At 48.6% G+C, this 24,099-nt stretch overlaps 1 protein-coding gene across 1 annotated transcript in view; it reads right to left on the reverse strand.

The window, feature by feature from the left end:
• The window catches only part of TNS3 (tensin 3), a 176,091-nt gene that overhangs the window by 113,190 nt on the left and 38,802 nt on the right, over window positions 1-24,099 (reverse strand). The window contains exons 4-5 of the mRNA XM_080940492.1: window positions 2,452-2,504; window positions 992-1,163 (exon numbers count right to left, since the gene is read on the reverse strand). Coding sequence (XP_080796618.1) covers window positions 992-1,141 — 150 coding nt within the window. The 5' untranslated portion in view covers window positions 1,142-1,163; window positions 2,452-2,504. The remainder of the gene's footprint in view (window positions 1-991; window positions 1,164-2,451; window positions 2,505-24,099) is intronic.

The following is a 24,099-nucleotide window of genomic DNA, read 5'->3' on the forward strand; positions in this document are numbered from 1 at the left end:
GAGGGTTTGGGGACACCCTCAGCAGTATCTTTAGGAAAGGTGTGAACAAAAGGACTTCTCTGGGGACAGCTTCCCACTGAAGGAGCTCTGGTCTTGAAGAAGTTGTGCTGGAGACAGAGGCATCTCTGGATGTCTCGTGAAAGATGTAACCATCCATCCATCCTGAATGCTAGGATGCTACTCCCCTGCCCATAACCGGGCTGGACCTCAGGAAGTACAAGTAGTGTTAGAGGTCAGAGGGAGGCCATACAGAGACTATCCCAGAAGCCACAGCTTCCCTACTAAACCTAACAGAGTCTAGCCATGGGAGAAAGCTGCTAAGGGTGACAATAACCTCCTTGTTGGCTTTGTAAGATTAGCTCTCTCTAGATAAGGCGGCAGCATGAGAGAAGGTGCTAGAAGCTGTCATGTAATCTGAGAGGTGATTATAGCAGCAGGAAAAGAGGCTCCCTGGGGTTGGCAGCCCTAGAAGAGAGCAGGGCCAATCAGAGAGAGGAGCACGGGATTCTTCTACTTCTGCTCAAATGGTTTCCCTTATCTGACACACATATGCTCAGAAATTGGCTTACCTATATTTTGCCCCCAGGACTGCTTTGTTTCTTGGACACCCACCTGCCTGCCTTTCCAATGCCCTAGAAATCAGGAGGAGACATGGCTGCCTCCTGACACCAGGGATTATGACTGAGAATCCTTAAATTCCCAGAAGCCAGTCTTACTGATGAGAAGCCATGCTCAGCGCTGGACAGAGGCAGCAGCCACCCCTCCAGTCAATTGTCACATCCCATGACACACAGTAAGAGCAAAGTTAGCAAGGGAAGGTAGAGAGTATGGCCACCCTCCACCCCCTAGACTCAGGAGTCAGATTCCAGGCCCGCAAAGCATTCCTCACTTGTAAATGAGGCACAGGGACATCTCTGGTCCTCACATGTGTCCTCTGAGAAATCCCTGACATCAGTCCGTCCACCACAACATGGCTGCCATCCCCACTCACCAGGTAGTTGTCTCCATGTTTAGACTTGAGCATGCGTGTGACTTCCTGCAGGCTGTGCAAGTAGGACTCCTCTGAACAACTGGCAGGGAAGGACACCGCGATGATACGCTCGGTGACATACGTAAGGTCCAGTTCGTGGCTGTCCTCCATGGCTGGACTCAGGATCACGGGCCTGTGAGAGAGGAAGAGATGGCCAATAAAAAAGATGAACAAGGAAAAGGATGAACGTCCACCCACTAGGGTTTCAGGAGAGAGGTGGGAACAGTAGCTTCCTGGAAAGCTCATTACAGTCTATCTCCACTGCTGCTCACTCACTGGGGTGCACAGCATGTACTACAGGCCAAGACTGAGCAGACACAGGAGCCTAACACTGCAAATAGGTACAGGAGAGATTCAGAAAAGAAGCCTAGATATTTTTAATCCTTTAAAAAAAAAAACTTCCAGAGCCAGGCATAGTATCATATATCCTTAATCCCAGTAGTGAAAAGGCTAAGGCAGGTAGATCTCTGTGAAATTTTTAATAGCCTGGTTTATGTAGGAGTTTCAGGCCAGCCAGAGCTGCCCACTGAGACTTTGTCTTAAACGATAGATAGATAGATAGATAGATAGATAGATAGATAGATAGATACATAGATAGATACATAGATAGATAGATACATAGATAGATACATAGATGGACAGGCAGACAAACAGACAGGTGGACTAAGAAAACCATCGTACTATAGATTTTTATATTTTATTAAATTATCTATAATACTATTACAATACCTAAAAGTAGAAACAATCCCAAGTATCCAATAGCATAAATCTGTTTTTTACAGTTGACTTGTTTAAGCATTTTTAAGATTTTTTTCCATCTTATTCTTCAAACACAAACATAAAAGTTTAAATTATCTTCAAGAATAAACCAAATGAATCAATAACAACAGCCATGATAGTAACATGACCCCTTACAACTATCCCAGTCCACAGGGAGGTGCCTCCCAAAGGTTCTGTATGCAGACTGAGCTGAAAGCCACCCCTCCTGGCCCCTGGACTGCCAGCAGTCAGCTAGCTGTTCCCTGGGTCTTGCCAACCCATTCCTCACTACTGATGTCATACAATCAATCAATCGGGTGTCAACAATGTCACCATTTACCAAAAGACAATCACACACGTTTCCATTCCACAATGCACACTTGCGATGTCAAGGGTAAAATTAAGAAACGGTTACAAATGATATGTTTTAACTTTGCTGATGAAGTCTTAAATCAGTAGCTGCAGGGTGGGCTAGAGTTGAGCACAGCACTTGCCTAGCATGCCTCAGGCTATGGGTCCAACCAACCCCTGGCATGCCTCCAAAAAACCACTATGATTACTACAAAATAAATAATAGAATATCCTAGTCTCGTTTCTGGAAATGAATTCTGACCCATGGCCAAGGAGGCAAGAATGAATTTCTTTCACACAGAAACACTCACCTTGAAGGCTTGTCACCGCGGAGAGCAGCAGACGGTGTCAAACTCTCAGGAGCCTACAAATAGCAAAACATGAATCCTTTTGAAATTTCCTTCCATACCAGCCCATATGGCACTTGAACCAACCACCCTGCCAGGCCACCACCACTGCCACCAGGAGGAAATGACAGCTGCCCCACAGTTTAATCATCAATGGTAAGCAAACACTGTTACTCCCACCCTTATCTCGGGAAGGTGTGCAAAGTAACAGAGAATTTCAAGTTGCCCAATGTCATAATTCACAGGAGAGCAAGCAGGAGATGGTGAGACCACCCTCTCTCCAGCGCTGGGTAGCCACAAACTCAGCACATACAGAAGACTTTGAAGTGGTCATAGAGGTTCCCCTGCCCACATCAATGTGAGCCATGGTTGCCAATCATGAATTTGTGGCAGCAACTCTCAGTGGTGCTAGGTCTAAACATCTACCAACAGGGAGAAAAAGCCACAAGTTCTAACTCCAGTTCACAGTGGGTGTAAAGGGTTGTGTTGCACACCAAAATCACATACACATTGCTACATCACCTGGATCTGATGCCAGAACCAACCCATCACCCTCAGCCCCTCGTAATCAAAATCAAGAACATCAGGACAAGACCTAGTCATGTTTCCAGGTAACCTGGTGATTGTAACCACCACCTCGATGAAAGGCACTGCTGCCCTGCTGGACGGCATGTGGCCCCAGATTTGGGGGTATCACTTCACTTCAGAATAAAGGCATGAATGAGGCTGGACACTAGGACTCTGGCTCTGCAGCTGCTGTAGACATGGGCTCAGCCACTAGCCTAAGCACTGATTTCTTCTGTGACAAAGGGCAGCTTTGAGTAGTTCCGTTGCATTCATCCACATAGAGCCATTAGCTTCCAGCTATTAACAAAAGAGCAGGAATCTTAGTTAAAGCACACGCTGAATTCCTCACTCCTTCCCTTGTAATGCAGTCTCAGAGCCAAACAGAATGCACACATGAGCTCTCCAAAAAAAGAAGAGAGAAAAAAAAAACATAAGAAACCCTGTGTGCATAAAATTACAGAATCTCAGATTTGCATCTGCTTATTACAACTAGGAAGAGCTTGCTGCAACAAAGTGCTGGATTTATAGCAAAAGGGGAAAAAAGGCTCCATATATCAACCTTCTGACAGGCCTCTGAGTGAAGAATGTAACCGGTTGACCCATGCTGCTCACTGGTGCTCGATGAAACTGACCAGACTTACGAACACCCCCACTCACGCTCACTTAAGCACACCGTGCTGAAACCCAGGCTGCGGTCTAACCCACCAAGTCCCGGGATGAGATTTAATCCTTGCTTAAATTTGGTCAGAAGGGATCTGTACTGTCTTCATTTGTGACTAGGCCATCCCTGGATTATCAGGCTAATGGGTCATCTGCATTGGGTCATCCATAAGCACCGCTTTACTGTTTCTTCAGATGCTTTTCTCACCATGTGACACTGTCTGCCACTGCAAGACTTTGCAGAGACCCCACCAGCAAGGCCTGTCAGTCCCCCACTGTGGTGGTTAGTACCTTACAACTGAGCCCAGCAACCCAAGTTTAGAGTGGACTCTCAGTGAGACCTTTCAAAAGCGGTCCCTAACTAGACAGCCCTTTGGTCTGGGCCTCTCCACCCCTAGAAACATGAACTAAATTAAATAAAAACTCTTTCCAAGAATAGAGAGACAGCTTAGTGTTTAAGATTGCTTGCTGCTATTGCAGAGAACCTAGGCTCAATTCCCAGCACCCACACGGCAGCTCACAGCCACCTGTAACTCCAGGTCTAGGAGTTCTGAGAGCACCAGCACCAGACATACATACATGGTGTACATACACAAGCAAACCTCGTACACATATATAAAAATAAGTATTTCTATAGGATAAACTCCAGATAGTAAACAAGTATTTGTTCTGTAGAAATTACCCAGGCTGCGTATATATCAGTCATATACGGTAACAGAAACAGACTAAAGTACCCCTTGCACCCAATTTCTTCAAGCATCCTATAGTTTTCAAATTTGAAATCATACTTTCCATTTTACCACGAGTCACACCGCACAGCCTTGCAGTGTATCGAAAGAAAACAAAGCATGGATCCACTGGCCAAACCACTCAGTTCTCCCACCGAGCTTCACTTTAAGCTTATACCCACATGGAGATTACGTGACTGTTAGATGCTGACGCGGGAGGCAGCCATGGTGGGCAGGCCTGGAATCCTATCCCTGAGAAGGCTGAGGCAGGATCCTCTGAAATCAGCCTCGGATACAGAATGAGTTACAGGCCAACAACCACTCTATACTGACACCACAACCACCACCACCCCACCCTGCAAAAATAAAATAAACACGTATGGGGTGTCACCCTCCCTAATACAAGGAGACTGGAAAAAGGGTGATTAATCTCTAGATGTTGAGTGTCCCTGAGGGCCCAGGACTTGCTCACACTGGAGTGAGAAAGATGCCTGAGACAGGTTGTCCGGTTCCAGCACCTGTGCTTGAGGCCACTCATATTGATCACATGACACAGAGTCTGCACACAATCTGAAACCTTGCACATTGCATCTACAGACGATTTGTTTTAAATTGCCAACTATAAAATTTGAGAGGATGGGTTCAACCGGAAGAGACTATTTAATGCACTATCCTTACACACACACACACACACACACACCCCAGTCCAAACTGAGTTGAGCTACCTAGATGCTAACTTCATAAACTGTCCAGCCACTGAGGCGCTACATGAGGTGCCTCCAACTGAGACTCACCACAATGCATAAAGGAACATCTTCCATCATGTCTGTATGAGGGAACGAGGCAGGAAGGAGAGGCTCAGCCTGGCCCCGACCAATTCCAATCTAGTCCTAACATACTTCTGGGCCATTATCTGTGGTCAGACAGAACTCAGTGCCTCCAGTCCCCCAAGCTCCAGTCCTTTGAGTGCTGGCCCCTTGCCTCCTGCTAGAAATCGAGCCCAGGCCTGGCTGCCTGAAAGCTCAGTTCAGTACTCAGAAGCTCCCAGAGCAAGACCAAAACCTGTTTCAAAGACACCACCAGCTCCATGTGCCTAGAAGCACTCATGGAGTCTGCCGTCAAACCCCTGGATACAGCTGTTCTGCAGAAATGCAGGGTGAGCTCCCTTGCTCTGGCTGCCATTCCATCCCCAGAGACTTCCTGAGAAAGACTGGCCATGAGCCACTGCTGACAAGGACCACATCTCACAAGAGGGGAACGCAGGTGGACTGAGGCCGATACCTCTCACCCTATTGGGTTCTCATCACAGTCTTCACCGTCCACGGGTGCAGTGGAGCAGGCAAAGCAGGATCCATGCTGCAGGTTAAAGCCCTGCCAGGCGGCCTTGCTCCGGCAGCCTTTCCCTGCACGGCCTCAGAGCTCGTCCTGGCCCAACCACTCTGGTCACCACTATCTTCATATAAAACAACAGCTATTGTAAAAAGCACTTGGATGGTAGCCACAAGGGCTGCAGCAGAGCACAAAGGACCCCCACACCCCCTGCACATTTCACCACACTGCTCACCCACCCCACCCCCTGGCAGACTGAGTCCCATCCAACTCGGAGTACCATCAATGCACAGTCATCCGGGACAGAGCCAGATACTTTTCTCTCCCGTTGACTCTGGCAGCAGCAAGCCCCCCAGGACAAGCACCCCAGCAATGTCTTGCTGAAGGAGCAAGGGACCCAGGCCTAGAGGATAGGAGACAACAGAAGAAGTGAGGACTTCTCATGGAAAGTCCTTCCAAGTATTAGAGCAATGTGGCCGGCAGCATCCTCCCAATGGTGCCTGCCACAGGATAAATAAGCCCATGACTGCGGTCTCCAATAAAGCTTTGCTCTAGGGATGGTATCAGTGACCCAGAAAGAGAAAGGGGCTCTAGATAAAGGCTCAGAGGACAGCAGGAGCTTCAAAGGAATCTTGGTAGGGAGCAATCAACTGATGGAAGACTCACTGGGAAGCAGCTTGTCTATAACATACAACCCCCTGTGTGCTAGTTAATGACTGTGGGCCCCTCTAGCACAGCACTGTTCACAGGTGCATGGATGTCCTGTGGCCACAGGGTAAAGAGAATGGCCACCGAGCTACCAGTGAGCTGTCCTGCCTAATGGTAGTCCTCAGTCATTCTGTGCACCCACTTCTCCTACCCCAGGGCCTTTGCACATGCTGTGCACAGCCTAGCATGCTCGAAACCAAAAAATTCCAAGTTTCACTGCTCACTCCAAAGAGTCCTTGAGGTCTCATCAAGTACATAACATCTTCACAACAAAGGGGTGTCTGGTCTCCCTGTCCTAATGAGCCAGGACTTTGTTGATATCTTCTCATTTACCTTAGTCATTTTTTACATTGACTGCAGCTATATAAAACTAACCGCGTAGGCCAGTCTGCCTGCCTGCCTCCCTGCCTCCCTGCCTGCCTGCCTCCCTCCCTGCCTGCCTGCCTCCCTCCCTGCCTGCCTGCCTGCCTCCCTCCCTGCCTGCCTCCCTGCCTCCCTGCCTCCCTGCCTGCCTCCCTGCCTCCCTGCCTCCCTGCCTGCCTGCCTCCCTGCCTCCCTCCCTGCCTGCCTCCCTGCCTGCCTCCCTCCCTGCCTCCCTGCCTCCCTGCCTGCCTGCCTCCCTGCCTGCCTGCCTCCCTGCCTGCCTGCCTGCCTGCCTGCCTGCCTGCCTCCCTGCCTGCCTGCCTCCCTGCCTGCCTGCCTGCCTGCCTGCCTCCCTGCCTGCCTGCCTCCCTGCCTGCCTGCCTCCCTGCCTGCCTGCCTGCCTGCCTCCCTGCCTGCCTCCCTGCCTGCCTCCCTGCCTCCCTGCCTGCCTCCCTGCCTCCCTGCCTGCCTGCCTGCCTGCCTGCCTGCCTGCCTGCCTGCCTCCCTGCCCACCTGCCTGCCTGTCATGTATAGAATCCAGACCTGTCTGGCTGTATGGGTACAGAATCCAGACCTCACATATATTAAGCACTTTCCACTATTGGGCTGCACATACGCTCAGCCTAACTCTGCAAATTCCCCTCTGCACACTGCACTTGCATGCTGACAGAGCAGAGGCACTGAATGTGCTCCCCAGAGGCCTCTCAGCCTTTGGCCAGTGCCCCTCCTAGGCCCACTACACACAGGACCTGTGAAAGAAAGAGGAAACAGACACGGGCCCCAGTGTGTCCAGCTCAACAGCCACTGTAAGTGTAAGGTCTGAGGACTGCGTTCACATTTCCGCACTGGACATCAAGCGGCTCGGCAGAACAGCGCCTCAGGTCAGTATGCTGTGCCTACTGGGGGGTGGTTGCAGGGTCCTCACCCTCACTCAGGCTGCCTCGATACTATTCTGTCCTCCTCGGTGACTGTGTCCCTGTGAGGCACAGCACCCCAGAACATAGGTCGTGACCCCTCTATGGAGCACTTGCCAAAGAGGCACCGACTAAGGCAGACGTGGCAGCTCCTCTCCCGGGTCTCAGGACAGCCAGGACTTGCTCCATCTTCCCCCACATATTCAGGACAAAGACAAAGAGTGTTCTGCTTAGTGCCATGGGAGGAAATCTGGGCTAGGGTTGAGCAAGCAGCAAACAGCATATCCTGTGTCTCCAGACCTCTGCTCTGTTCCTAACAGTCCAACCAGCACAGACACCAGCAGTGTGCATGGCTCTGTGCAAAGGAACAATAATGGCCCAAAGTACCAGGAAGCTGGCTCTGCAGCTGATGACAGGGCACAGACCACAGGACTGAGCCCGAGGGGGGTGGGGCTGCTCAGTGCCTGGGCTGAGACGTCGCACCACACCACAGCTGGACGGGGACCACGGCCAGCCTTGTCCAAAAACCCCAGCTGCCCTCAGAACTAAGACACCAGCCTTCTGCCTCCTCACACTCAGGACACAGGATTGTGGGGCACGCTATGGAAACCAAAGGCCTGTTTGTAGACAGCTCTCCCACTGAACTAACTGGCCAGCTTGGCGAGTGTACTCCCTCTGTGTGACTTGGTTCCTTCACCTGTTAAGGAAAGGCAAAGCCACTTGGGCAACATTCGATAAGGAAAATTACAAGAGGCTCAAAACAGCACTTGTGGGGTACTAAGCACACAGTACTACTTATCACCCTAGGTGATAAAGAGCTATACATGGAGTCATTTCACTTCCATGCCCCCATCAGGTTTTCAGCTCCTGAAATGCATTCACCCCCTATTAGGTCTGGTGTCCTAGTGGAGAGTCACTAGTCACCGCAGAGCAGCTTTGGCCACTGTCTCTCCTTCTGAGGAAGAAATTAAGCTCAGGGACGATTTTAGGTTCCTCAGGCAATTAGACTCTTATTTCTATTTCCAGGAGGAGAACACCAGAAAAAAAGTGATCAGAACTACCCAACTTAACCTCCTCCCCTTCTCTCCTTCTTAAACACGAGCAGCAATGAGAGACAGTACCAGAAAAAAAATACACGCATTCAGACTTCACCTCTGAGTCCAACTCCAAGAAACAGATTGCTGAGGTTACACGCATGGTCATTTGTACCCCATTATTCCCAGAGATCTGGACACTGCCAGGAGGCTTGGCTGGTCTATGGCCATATGGAACACAGTGAAGGGGAAAGGCCGGTGAGTGTGGAGGAAGCTAGTACTGACCAGGGAGACAGGAATGCACACATACCTAAGACAACGTGGTGGTCCACACTCTCTCTGTACTGAATAACCTGGGGCTGGGGTACAGTAGGCAGAGGAAGGGCAGCCAAGGACCATGAACTTACTGTGCTCGGTTGTGCGGTCACGGGGCTACTTCTCCTTCCTGAAATAGCTGCTCTGATTAGCATGACTTCTGGCTCCTCCTGCCTCTCTGTGAATGCCCCTCTTCCTGTTAAAGCCTCTGTCCTGAACCTAGGAGAGGATACCGGGGTAGCCAGCAGGCAGTAGGGCCCTACAAGTGTGGGAGGCTCCAGAACCGAAGTCAGGAGCTGTATGAGCAAGTGTGTGAAGCAAAGCACGCATGCTTGCACACTGACAAGGACGCTGTGAGCCTGAGGCTGTGGGCCAGCCTGCCAAGGGCCTACAGAACAAGAGCAGCGCTGACTGGAGAGAGCCGGCAGACCAGGAAGGGCTGCCTGTTGCTCTGTGAGCCGCTCTATGCCAGCCAACCTCAGGAGGTGGGGCTACTGTGTCCTTCTACAGAGTCCTCAAAGGCCTACAGAGGACCTCCCCTTCTAAGGTGCAGAGGCCTTGCTCCTAGCAGAACCTGCCACCTACCTGCCTCCCAAAAAGCTTCCCTCGTTCTCTCCCCTGACCTTGGCCTCTGCTTCTTCCAAACAGAACTGGAGAGGGTTCATCAGTAAATAAAATGGAGCACAAGTTTTCAAATGAAAACCAAGAAACAAGTGCTGAAAACCAGGGTCAGAACAGGAAAGGAAAGGCTCTCTGAAGGTCGGCTTAGGGCAGGTACATGCTCTGCTGGTTCCCAGTTGCCTCCATGCCAGAACACAAAGGGAAATTTTGGCTAGGCACATGGAGCTTCGGGACAGCGGGACTTTAAAGGCCAAGCAACTGTCGGAGGCTGGGCTTGATCTGTCACCTGGCAAAAGCGAGACAGCAATCAGCCAGCTTGTCCTTGTCCACGGCAGTCAGAAGTGCCGCGGCAGCTGTTCAAACGACTTTTTATGACAGGGTCGGTCACCTCCAATAAGCTGACAGTGAGGTGGGTGTGCATTTATTTCATAACTAACCTCCGTGCTACAGCTCTGCTTTAGTGTTTCATGGGAAGATGAGACACTTCACACAGAAAGATGACGACAGGAAGAGACAGGAAGATCCACTCTGCAACCTCACTGGGCTCTGGGGGTACTACTCCCTAAGAAAGCATCTGAATCTGCTTCCAGGGCAGAGGGGAGAAGGGGTTGCTGAGCTCAGGTGAGCTAGGGAACCCTAACACCCACTCCAGGCAAAAGGTAGAAAAGGCACCAGGATCTGGGGTTAGAGAGGACCATCTATCCCTCTTACCAGCCACAGTGTCAGAGTGGTATCAACAGGGGACTGACTCCTCACAGTATCTGTGTTTCACAGAGATAGAGACAGAGACAGAGATAGAGATAGAGATATATACACCCAGCTTTATGGGCAAAAAAAGCAGGCATCCTACTGTGGGCAGCCTCCCAATCGCCAGCCAGCAGACACAGATCCTATCTCTAGGGCATCAGAACTGAGGCCTGCGGTGGGGTAAACACAAGCACACAGTTACAGTCACTGGCAAACATAATCCAAAGATATAGACCAGACCCAAAACTGGCTCCTAGACATAGTATTCACAGAAGTCTGGTGGGGACAAAGCAGATGCAATCTTTCAGGTACCATGAGCTATTGCAAAATATTCTATGTGTGTGCCCCCCCTTACTCACATGATAGGGAGTCCTGACCCAATGGAAGAAGGGGCTACCCAGGCAGCATTGACAGACCACACAGTCATACACCTTGGCTAGCACCACACTGTCCCCTCTCCCAAGAACAGAACAGCAGAGACTTAGACTTACCTATGTACATGGCACGTCCTTGCTTTAGACAGGCCACAATAACCATATTTAGTGGAAAGGCTCAGCAAGAGCAAACACTGAGCACACCACGTGCCTGGCACTGAGCAGGAGTGGAGGCTTTTGCTCTGGGTCAGGCACAAAAGAAAACCAAGCTGTGTGGGTTTCCAGTCACACTGCAGGTGGAGCTGGGTGGTCTACTGAGGCTGGGACCGTGCCTTCTACACATGCTCCTTTTGGGGGACACTTTACATGCAAGCCATAGCAATGAGTATCTGTTTCTGAAAGATGCAACCCGGACACACTTCCTTAGGATGGGTGATAACTGATAACCACAGACTCTGAAAAGGGGGAGGCTGATTCTGAACACGCGATGCCTCCACGCAGCATTGGGATGGAGAAAGGACAGGGGGAGTGCTTACTTTGCTTGAGACTGGTCAGCCATTTACTCTCAGGACAGTCCCTTCTCTCCCAAAGTTGCCTAGAGAACCTCATGACTGCCTCTCCCCACATTCAGTCCCTGTCCTTATGTCAATGAACTTTAGAATGGCTCCACTTCTCAGATGGGCCATCTCCTGCACATGCCATCCAACTGCAAGTGGTACCCTGCAACTAATCATCACCATGACAACATGCCTGCACAGCAGCCATGACAGACGGGCTACAGGTGAGGAAGGGCACAGAAGCAAAAGCTCAGGGCCCATTTCTAGCCCTGTCTCTCTAAGGACATGCACTATGGGCTCATCTAGGTCACAGGTTGTCCGCTACCCAGTGTTATTTTACAAAGACTAACACTGACCACAAGTTATCCTAGGTACACACTACTCTTGCCCCAAGCAGCATGCATCAGAAATTCCTGTAGAGACACACCGGTTCCTTCATTCGTATTGCTCATGCGCCCCAGAACAGCTGCCTCTGGCCCACACTGTCCTCTGGAAGTAATCGCCAAGCCAAATCTCCTCCAAAGATTCACAGGAGATGTGGCAGCTCTCGTCCTGGAGAACCCTAGCAGACATCAGAAATATGCCTTCACAGATCAGCCTGGAAAACCTGTCAACAAAATGAATCTCACCACAGAACAGCATCAACATGTCACAGTTACAGACCATGGGTTCAATTCCTTACTGGAATTTTGCCTTTTGGTGGGTCGAGATTAGCAGAGCCAAATGTTCCCCAAGCTATCACCACCACTGCTGTCCCTCTAGCCCCCAACCCCACCCACCCCCAACCCTTCCCCATTTCTACACAAACACAGGAAAGGCAACTATAAACAGGGTGATGTTTATGACCTCTGTACACAAGGGCTTAAATCTGGAACTACCCCAAGGGTTTGAGACCCACAGGAAGTGTTATGGTGAAGGCCCTTGTTTTTCAACTGCTACATAGTGCAAACTGGTCCTGAAAATAATGAGAAAATGGTAAGCTAGATTAATAGTGAGTGTCCACTGAGATGTGGATTAGCAGAAGCCAACCGATGGTTCAGTCCTCTACGTAGGGAACATTGTCTGCCTTCCTCCCCAGCCCCATCCTAAGTCTCTCCCTACCAAACTTATCTCCCCATGGTGCTGTCCAGGCCCCCAATAGCCAGTGCAAGGCCCCTGTCAGAGCCTATGAAAGCATTTAGAAAACCACACACACACACACACACACACACACACACAAACACACACACACACACACACACACACACAAACACACACACACACACACACAAACACACACACACACCTCCACTCTCCAAGGCAACTTACCCACATGGCATGGATTCCCCAACTTTATTCTATACATACTCATTTAGGACTCAAAAGAGCTCTAGGTATACACGTCAATCAACTTACTTCTTGAGTGAAAATGTAATTGGTGTATATGATACTGTCCGTGCGAGTATATATTATGTGTATGAGATTGTCCATGGATGCCAGAAGAAGGCATCAGGTCCCCTGGATATAGAGATTCAGGTGGCTGTGAGCAGCACCATGTAGCTGTTAGAAAATGAACACAGGACCTCTGAGAGAATAGCGTGCACTCAACCACGGAGCCATCTCTCCAAACACTGCCGTTTATTTTTTAGGTTTTACAAGAGCTCATTATATAGCTTAGAACTTACTAAGTAGCTCAGGCATACAAAGGCAACCTTTGCAAAGCAAGTTTTAATAGCTGTGTGGTATTCAAAGGTCCGTCCAGCTTGAAGAACACTCACAACTGAATTCTGTCTCACCTCTAATTTCCCACTCTTGTAAATGATGCTGAGGGGAAAATTCTGCAGTGTGAAGTTATGTGCCATCCTTGTGGCTATGCGGGAGAGACAGCTAAAGGTGTTGCCTGTTTAGACTCATTATAAAGACTTCCCTCCTATTGAAGGTCCTGTATTATATCCAAGACCAGATACACTATCCTCCTGAAGGAAGAAGGGGAGCTTCCCATATGGGGCAAAATGAGTCTGGAGGTGCATCTAATCTAATCCCTTTTCCAAAAGGAAACTACCAAGGCAAAATGAAAGTGATCAAAAGTCCCACGGCAGCTATCAGACAAACGTCTCAAAGACAGGGTAGGGAGGTAAGACCTCCAACTAACTGTACATGTACCACCCCCTCCTGTAACAGCGCTCAATCCCAATATGGACTGAGCCAATAGATGTATTGGAATTTAAGTCCCATCACCAGGAGGATGTCACATTAGACCACCAGAGCCCTGGTATAAATCTCAGTGCACCGCACCCCAGGCACAAAGCATTTTTAAACTTCATGAATTCACATCAGGCTGTGGTGACACATGCCTTTAATCAGCACTTAGGAGGCAGAGGCAGGTGTGTCTCTGAATTCAAAACCAACCTGGTCTACAGAATGAGTTAGAGACATACACACACACACACACACACACACACACACACACACACACACACACACACACCATCTCAAAAACAAAACAAAACAAACAACAACAACAAAACAATGGGTTCACCAGTACCCTCTATGATTAAAATAATGATTCTAAAATGGTGAGTTGCTAAACCCACCCCTACCCTGGAGACTGTGGCAAAATCTAGTCCCAATGGCTAGGGCTAAAACAATCCCTTAAACATTCAGATCTTGAGGTTCTAACCCCAGCAACTAGGACTCTGCCTTCAATTTGAATTTAAATGGGCTCATCAGGGGGGCATCTTAATTCAAGTTCACTGATGTTCATTCAAAATGAGATTGTTACAGACAGACAGACAGACAGACACACACACACACACACACACACACACACACAAGGATGATTGTGTGAGGACCCACTGTGTGCAAGTCAAGAAAAGAAGCTGCAAAAGGAAGGAACCCGTTAACGTACTAGGTTCTGATACCCAGATACCAGACAGTGGGAAGAAAATGTTTATTATTTAGGTCACTTTATTTAGATGACAGCACCCCAATTTGAGGAAGACATCATCTTTAAAGTATATAAACTCTAGCAGCCATTCAGAAAGTGATCAATCAACCAGTGTGTTCTACACCCTCCCAACAAGATCAGAAGAGGCCTGGACACATCCGTATTCCCAGCCCTGTCCTCTTCTGCATCATTGTCATGTGCAGATGAACCAGACCACTAGCTTAGTGTTTGCTGAAGAAATATCTCCTATCCCCGCAAGCTGTCCCTTCTGCCATACTGAATGTTACTTGGGGAAACGGCTTGGGCAGCATCTGACTGCTGAAGTTCCGAAGGTCTGAAAGGACAGATGTGAGGGAAATTGTGTATCTCACTACTGTGAGCTCTTCCCCCGGCTCAACACCTCCAGCCTAGTGACTTGGAGTCTCTCTACTCTAACGGCTCCCACAGAAGGTTCTGGGTCATGAATCAGACAGAGAACGGGCTACAGTTGCCTTCACAGAAAGCTAATGTATAGGAGAACTGCTGTTCTCCAGCTCTTCTGTGCACAGCTGACTGTAACAAAGAGGAAAAGACAAAGCACAGGACATTTCCCACATCTGGGCTGCAGTGCACAGGGATGGGAGGGAGGTGGAATGCCAGAGACCTCAAGTGACATCTTCCTCATGCACAAACAGATGTCAAACTAAGCAATCAGAGGACAGCATTGACTGAAGGGCTCAGAAAACCACACTGATGTTCCTTGCTGCCCATTGTGTTGCTAGTGAGACTAAAATCTACCCCAAGCCTGAGTTCGAGACCACACTAAGAACCATAATACCTGTGCTTCTACTGGGCCTGTCCTCCTTAGGTTACCCCCTGAGCCACACCCCTCAGCGTCCCCATCTCTTCAGATGACCACTGTGGTGCCATGGCCAGGTCCTACAAGAAAAACATCAAAGAAAGAGCGCACACTACTCCATGTAGTCTTAAACTACTTTCATTTCCCCTCACTGGACATGACAAACTCATCTCCATATTAATTCCTCCCCAAGGAAAAGACAGAATTTTTCCCATTGAAAAAAAACAGCTTTACAAGAGCATCTAGCTGTCCTGGAGCAACCATTTATTCAGATGATATGGGAAATGCTTTGTGTAGAAAGTGCAGCCTATTCTGGTGAGCTGTTCACGGGGAAGCTGGCAGCATCTCTGGCAGCCATTTCAGTGTGTGCATGTGTGCACAGGAGCATCCTGTAAATGCACATGCATGCAGTGTGCTGGGAAGGCCAGAGGCCAACCTCAGGCATAGCAAGCACCTCAGAAGCCTGTTATTTGAGACAGGGACTCTCCCTGGCCTGGAGTCACCACACAGTCTAGGTTGGATGCCCGGAGAATTTTAGCAATCTGATAATCTCTACCTTCCCAGTGCTGGGATTAAAAGCATTTGCCATTCAGCCTAGCTTTTCAATGTGGATTTTAGAGACCAAACTCAAGTCCTTATGCTTGGATGGATGCATTTTATCAGCTGAGCCATCTCTCATGCCTTCCTTCTAGACTCCAGAGGTCAAATGCGCATGTGTGTCTCGCGGCCAGCCTGGGCTCTGGGCTGGTCTCTATCACTCACTCCCTGCCTTGTCTCCAGGAAGCAGGCCGGCTCCTGAAGCCCATGGAGAAATCCAGCTGAGCACTCCACCCAAACGAACTGAAAGTCACACTTAGCCTCCCTGGCATGGATGTCACCACGTAAACCAGAAACACCTCAACAGAGTCTGACTTTAAGAAATGGAAGTAGCATTCAAAAAGTAATCCCCCGATATCTCAGAAATTTCCGAGTCCTAGTTTTGTTCTATTTTCCTCTTGTATCCGTTTGAATGTGGACCCAATAAAGCCTCGTGCTATGGACTGAATGTCTCTTTGGTTTGCTTACAAAACAGGCCCTTTCTCTTCTTTTTCCAACACATGTTTAAAAGACCAGGATTGGGACTGGAGAGATGATTCAGCAGTTAAAAAGCACTGGCTTCTCTTCTAGAGAATCTGGTTTTGGGTCCCAGCACCCACATACTGGCTCACAACCACCAGTAGCCCCAGTTCCACGGGATCTAGTGCCTTCTTCTGGCCTCTGCAGGTACCACTCATGTAAAACAAAACTCAATAAATCTTAAAGATGCAGCAGACTCCCAGGCATCATCTCACAGACCACAGCCCCTCGCTTCCGGTCAGTTGTTCATAGATCTGGGCAGAATCTGATTCTGGTCTCATTTCTAGTAAGAGCAGAGCAGAGGTGGGGTGTTTTGCCTCCAAGGCACATGACCCACAGCCCACTTCCTCTTTGCGATAGTGCAGGCCACTCAGCACAGAGCCACCCCTTCATCCTCTCTTTGGAAATCCCAAGACACAATCCTACAAGAAAGGAAGGGTAGTGGACACAGAACTCTCAAAAACCATAGCCCTAGGCTTAATCCCCACCAAAAAAAAAAAAAAAAAAAAAGTAAAGAATAAAAGTGATTATTTCTTGTGATGGTTTGCATATGCTCAGCCCAGGGAGTAGCACTATTAGATGTGACCCTATTGGAGTGGGTGTGGTCTTGCTGGAGAAGGTGTGTCACTGTGGGTGTGAGTTTAATTAACACCCTAACCCTAGCTGCCTGGAAGCCAGCATTCTGCTGGCAGCCTTCAGATAAAGAAGAACTCTCAGCTCCTCCTGCACCATGCCTGCCTGGATGCTGCCATGCTCCTGCCTTGATGATAATGGACTGAACCTCTTAACCTGTAAGTCAGCCTCATTTAAATGTTGTCCTTATAAGAGTTGCCTTGGTCATGGTGTCTGTTCACAGCAGTAAAACCCTAACTAGGACACCTTTCTTTATCTATAAATCGTTAAAGTGAGTTTCCTAGCATCGTGACTGTTATTTAAGTCACAATGTTTTTTAAAGTAAGCTATAAATCAAAGTTGTGTGACAACCAAAGGCAACAACAAAGCTAAACTTTATCTCAACCTGGGTCCAGAACCACCTGGTTGGTTCCTTTCCAGTCCCTGACCCTGCACTCCTAAGCCTGCTCTCCAGGACCAGTTTATTCTCACAAGACAGTCCACAAACAGCCCCCACATTTCTAAGGCCAAGAAAAAGATGCAGGTGGTTCCCCATGCTGGAAGATGAAGCCCCAGATGTGTGCACAACTGTGCAACTGAATTAGACATTCAATTACACACATACTTTCTTATTCTTTCTTTACAGTTGAGCCACTGAAAAATGACAGTTTCCAAATAACACAAAACTGCATTCTTTTCCACAGAAGTCTTCACTGATCGTGTATGGGGAGTTCCCAGTGTGCTAGGGGCACACAGTTATGACGGGAACCACTATCTTCGAGTTCCAGGTTTCCAGAACACAGCAGCCTGCTGCTGGCAGAGGTGTTTGCTCTCTGTGGCCTCAGGAAACTGCTACGGACACCTGCTTTTCCAAACAGATTCCGCAACCACAGAAGATCACAGTTAAGGTGGTCCAGGCCTATATAAGAAGCAGGGTAGAAATACACCACCATAGCCATGTGCCAGTATGAAAGAAACTTGAGATCAGGTCCTGGCTCTCAGACTGGCCACTGATACAAATTCAGGGGACAGTGCATGGTATCTTGCTGGACACACCTACTGAAGGTAAAAACACCCTCAGACCATTGAAATACATGCCCCACGTGATTGGGAGTTTACAGTGTCACCAGGCCATACACTAAGAACTTCCCAATTCAAGGAATAAAAATGAAGTAAGGTGTCCAAGAGAATTTGATAGTAAGGACACACTTTAGCCATGGGGAAATGAAGTAGGTAGTGACCAGGAAGTTCCTTCCTGCTGGCTACCTTTAATGGTACTAGACTAGAAGGTGCTATGTAGGCTTGGGGGTGGGGAGGAAGTGAAGGGGAGCATCAAGAGACTTATCTACCTGTGAACCCTGTGAGCTACAAGATCTGCCTACAAGTGCAACAGTAACAAGATCGTTGCTTTTGCTTTCTAATCAGAGTTAAGGCTTGCAACACAGGCTGAAAGACAGTACCAGGAGTAAATCTATAAATCTGGCCAAAGAGCCTACAGCTGGGAGCTCACAGTTCTCAGAGGAGAACTTCGTATTTTTCTATTGACACACACATAATTAATCAACTGCCTCTAATTTCAGAGCTCTCTAAATGTAGACCTGTCCAGCTCTCAGACCTCATCGGAGGGGTCTCCGTCCAGTAGGCATTGGTTAGCCCAGAAACTCATGACGCATCCAAGTAGAGAGAATGAATGTCAGCCAGTGGAGTTGTCAAACACAGCCGGGACATCTACAACACTCAAGGTTTGGGAACCGTTGCAGAGGAGTGAGGGAGTGGAATGATTAGAAAAGCCAGGGGGTTGGGGAGGTCCGAGGCAAGAAACAGTATCCTCCGGATATAAAACCAGAGAGGGGTCCAGGAGCTCCATCGAGGAGCTCCAGGGAGATGATGGTATTTGGGTAAGGAAGAGCCATGTTTTTAAGGGTTTGAAGGGAATGAGGAGGTGGTTTGGGTCTGGGAGGAGATAGGAGAGGAGGAAAGTGAAAATGATCAAAAATAGACATTTTTCTAAAGGTTTAGTGGGGGTGGAGGTTCAAAGCATTTGATTAGACTCAGTAGTCAGAGTTCTGTCAACAATCATGCATGGCCACTGTCTTCAATGACCCCACATTAACATGCATGGCCACGGAATAAAGGAAATCCTGTTGGCCACCTTGACTGGCTCACTGCAGGGCAAACTACTAGCTCCCCAGATCTGGCAGCATTTCAGTCACTCAAATCCCTGCTTTCTGTGAGTCCCTCAGAAAGAGGCTGGCTACAGCACCCTGGGGACTGTATTTAAGAGGAGCTGGCTTTCCAAACTTATCCCCAGGGAGTCAGAGGACAGGGAAGGGTAGGAGGCTAGAGACAAGAGCTGCCGCCCTTCCCTCCTCACTTCTCTCTTTATAGTGAGTCCCCAAGATCCAGGGAGGTCTACCGGCCTCAAATCTGCAGACACAGTGAGAGGACGGATGGTAAGAATGGAGCGATCTGAGTGTAAGCAGGGCCTGCAGCCCAGTGTGGGCATTTAATGATTAGCTAGGGCTTTGTGCTCCTTTTGTGAGTAAACTGACACCACCAAAGGTCAACATGTTCTGGCCTTGCCTCACAATCCCTCCACCTGCAGAGGGAAGACAAAAGCTCAAACAAGAACCAACCTGGCTTTCAGAGATCGGTGACAAAGGCAGCCAGGGAGGCTGGCATTGTTGGGTACATTTGTAGGGGGATTTTGCATTTCCCGTAGGACCAGTGCTGAGACATGTAGCTCCCAGCTACAGATGCCAGCGAAAGGCTTCCAGGAACTTCCTCTAGGGGACTGCCTTTCCCAACTTCCTCTAGGGGACTGCCTTTCCCAGAAACCCAAAAGGCTAAAACCCTCACGGTTGGACACAGTCAAAAGATGGATGTTATTTTAGGTGTGGGAGGGGATGGTGAAATCAAAGAAAAAGAAGGATCAAAGTCTGGCTTGTGGCTGGTTGGGAGAAGCCACAGACTTCCCAAAGATCTGTGCCTCCAAGTGCCTCCAAGGTCACTACATCTCCGATGTTTGAGAAGAGAACTGAAACAAAACACTGCGACAGAAAGATCTGAGCTCCTCAGGCATCCCAGGGAAGCATCCATGAACACTGGCCCCACTCTGGCTGACCTACCAGCATCCTGTTCATAGCATCACTGCTGGCAAGATAAGGAACCCCTGGTACTTTAGCTTTGCAATCCTTCCCTGGCGAAAGGGGTGTCACAGTCCTGCATTCTGACAGGTCATAGACAAAGGCTGCTTCTCAGTTTCCATGGGTGACCCTTCAGTTCTCTTCCTGGCCTGGGCCTCCCTCTGTGCTATTCCTAGAAAGACTGCTCGGCAGTCAGAGTGTCCCATCAGTCCATAGTTGTCTGGAGAACAATTAAGCAATGTGACAGTGTTCCCTGAGGAACAAGAACCCCACACAGCACACCTCAAAACCACGGACTTTTTTTTCCCCAAAATAATATCGGGCTAGAAACGAAAGGCTGAGGAGTCAGCAGGGCCATACTTACTCCTGTCTCTAGCATCTTAACATGACTACTACAGCCTTGAGATTCCAGGTCTTGTAGACACATTGCTTCTATCTCTGCATCCGTCCTGAACATCTCCATGTGTGAATGTAGGCCCATCCTCACCCCGCATGTTCACAGTCCCAGAGTTACAGGTCTGAGATAGGTGTGACTGTTAAGGAAAAGTCATTTTGAGTTGTCCCTATAACCCTCTAACTTCCCGGTAAGAGCCAAGGTATGGATGGAGAGATACACACTGGCTATCCATCTACTGGGACAATGGAATTAGACATCAGAATTACAATTAGAAATCAGAATCGCATGCTAGAAGCAATGTCTAAAGCCTGGTGTCAGCCAGAGGAGAAGCTGGTCTCATAGGGATATTTTACACAGTTCTGACTACTGATCAGACTTCCTTGTGAAAGAAACTGGAGGCCAAACAATGATGGGTGATCAGTGGTAGTGGTCAGGACCACACCGTGACCAAGACTGCTAGTTATGCAAACTCTTGCGCTCTATTTAAAACTAAACCTTATAGCCGTCCAAGAAGACAGACTCAGTAGTCACTGAACCTCTTGATTCCTTCCTCTCCCTGGTGTGATGATATTGGAAAATACATCTCTCTCTGCTTCTCTCTACCACTTGTTTCTTTAACTGGCTTATTGAAGACCAGTGGCTGAGCCTAAGCTGTTAGGGCTGCAGGGACCGGACTCTGGCTTGAACAACTCCAGTAATATCCTCTGGAACCCAGAGAAACGAGGACACCAGCTATTTGTACTTCCTACCACACACATGCATTTCCTCAGGTGAAAGGTCAGGTGTGAGTTCACTGTCACCTGTGAGGTCACCTCATTAATCTTCACCTCACTTTCTTCAAGTCATAGGTACAGGGAGGTAAGAACACTTCAAAGCAAAGCTGAGAAAATGTGCGTCTGAGAGGCTTTCGGGACTGTGGCTTTAAAGCCTGTCTACCCACAGCCACAAGTACCTTAAGGACAATGACACCCAGGCTTCCCTGAAACCTACTGGATTGTATAGAGGCTAGGAAAGCGAATATGTAATGAATGTGTCCCCATCAGCCAGCCCAGAGAGCCAGGATGATCTGTGCTGCCCTCGAGGAGCTGCCTGCTACCACAGAGTATAGACAACTCAGGGGACCCAGAGTTCTGTTTAACTCCGGGTTCTGTGCCTCCTTGGACTCACTGAAAGTCAAATACGTGCAATCTATACTGGGAAGAGACGAAATGATGCCCACACCTCAGGAAGTGAGGAGGGCAGAGAAACCAGAAGGGACCAGCTGGTAAGAAACAAGCCTGAGGCTCTTCCAATGCTCCACAAGGGGCTTCTGACCTCACATTTCCCCACTTTCCAGTCATGACCTCACATAAGTCACATGGGCCTGAACATAAGCCTGCTTCCCTGGCTTTGCTCATCCCATCCAAATCTGCTCAGTTCCCCCAGATCCTCTGTCCCCACGGGTCTCTGATTTTCAACACCCAATGCTGTGTGTTCACCTCACTCTGGAATAGTTGAGGATCAATGTGAAATCGACTATTTTTTTTTTTTTTCCAATGTGGTAGATGCAATCCATAAGCAGGAAATCAACAGCCATGTAGCTCCTACACTTACAGCATGGGCACCATAAATTTCTACAGAGGGGCCACTGTAGAAGATGCTCACACAGCCGTGGAGTACCAGGCTACCAACTCCACTGTCCTGATTACTGGTCACCCAGCACCTGGTTCACAAAACTCCCAGTGTTCAGCAGATGAAAAAATCTGAGTGGCTCTAATATCTGTCACTGCTGAATTTACAACAAGATAAGAGAACCATTAAATAAGCTCTTTCCATTTATCTGGAGTCCCTCCTCACCCACTGATGGACAATTCTTTTTTAAATAACTCAGAACCTAGGAGAGACTCCATCATGACCAGTGACAGAAATGCAAAGACGAAAGGAAACCCTAAAGAAGTCAATCAGCTTGTCCTCATGTTGATCTCATTTCTCTGTGTGGCTGGAGGAATTAAGCAAACCTTACTGAACAAGGTGTCAACACATTCGCACGTACACACCACAAGCACACTGTGCACACACACACACACACACACATGCCCCAACATGCACACCATGCACGAACACACATACTACAATGCAGACACATGCATGTGCATATCTTGAATTACAACAACCCACAACATCACTTTGCTCTTAAAAGCCTGCCTTGAAAACTTCTATTCCCAGCTTCTATAGATGCTGATTCCTGATGTCACATTTCATTGGTACAATATGCTTTGCTCCAATTAAACAAAGCAAAACCTTTATGAGTTCAAAACTGTACTGGGTAACCTTTCCTCCTTGCAGCATGAGAAACAACAAAGGCACGCCATGTAGGAACCTGGCCGTAGCAAGAGCTGTGCACCTGTGCATGCACCTGCGCATGCACCTGCACATACACCTGCACATACACCTGCGCATGCACCTGAACCCTGCAGCTGGCACTGCCCTGAAAGCCTCACAAATGCAGCCCTGGGAAGGCAGAGACCCAGGCCAGGCCTCCTTTATGAATGGAGCCACCCTGTAAGCTGTATGGTACTGAACTAGCTGCACCTCTGTTCCTTACGGGTCACCTGTAAATGAGAATCAGAAGCACCCTTGGGAAGCATGTCATGGGCATAGTCCCCAGAAGCTCCACAGGAAGAAGCAACTTCTGCATCTGAGATCAGGAGTCCATTGTGACTAACACAAACCTGCCTTGGACAGCACTTGAAGAACAAGTGACACAAATCCATACTTTGCCTCGGGGCTTCAGTGGAAAGCTGTCAGGCCATGTTTATAGCATGGTTGTGTCTCTGGAGCACAATCTAATCCTGGCAGCTACCAAGAGAGGCATGCACCTGTCTGACAGTGCTGCCACGACCAGGTTTCTTGTCCTCCGTCTCCAATGACCTCCATCCCCTTGCCCGCCGGAAGCTGAGGATTTCTCTGAAGCTCATCAGACTGGTTCTCCCCGTTGGGCAACAAAACAGTAAGATAACAATGTAAAGTCAACAGTAGAGGCAAAAAAGAAAAAGACTTCATTGTCCTCTCGAACTCAAGGAACAAACAAATCAGGCTCAGCCCACTCTGCCTGGGTATTTTGTACGGCAGCACTGAGCATTTTCAATGTGTTTATACGTTTGGGTTTTTGCTTGTTTGACGGGGGTTGGTTTGGTTTGGTTGTTGCTGATGTTGTTGTTGTTGTTGTTGTTGTTGTGACAGAGTCTTATTACGTGTCACTCACTGGCTGTCCTGGAACTCCCTGTGTAGACCAGACTGGCCCAAACTCCCAGAAATCTTTGTGTCTCTGCCTCTTAGGGCTGGAAAACTAAAGTCATGTATCACCATGCCTAGCTAGCATTGAACTGGGACACATCACTACAGCTGTTACAGGGACCCCAGAGGAAAGTGGTTGTGTATGATTTTGCAGAAAAATGGAAGTTTTATTTATGCAAAGGAATGCAGACCCATGTCATGGGACTCTCTGTGTCACCGCCTAGACAGGACCAGATTTACTTACCTTAGTATGACACTAGAAAGTCCTATTACATCCTGTACCTGTGTGTACATGTGACCACATACATGTACATGTATACACAAGTCTGCAGAATAGCTGAGCTGCAGACCCTGCCTCTAAATAATCTGTCACCTCTCTCCTCA

Source organism: Micromys minutus, assembly GCF_963924665.1.
Source record: "Micromys minutus genome assembly, chromosome: 1".
Taxonomy (NCBI): Eukaryota; Metazoa; Chordata; class Mammalia; order Rodentia; family Muridae; genus Micromys; species Micromys minutus.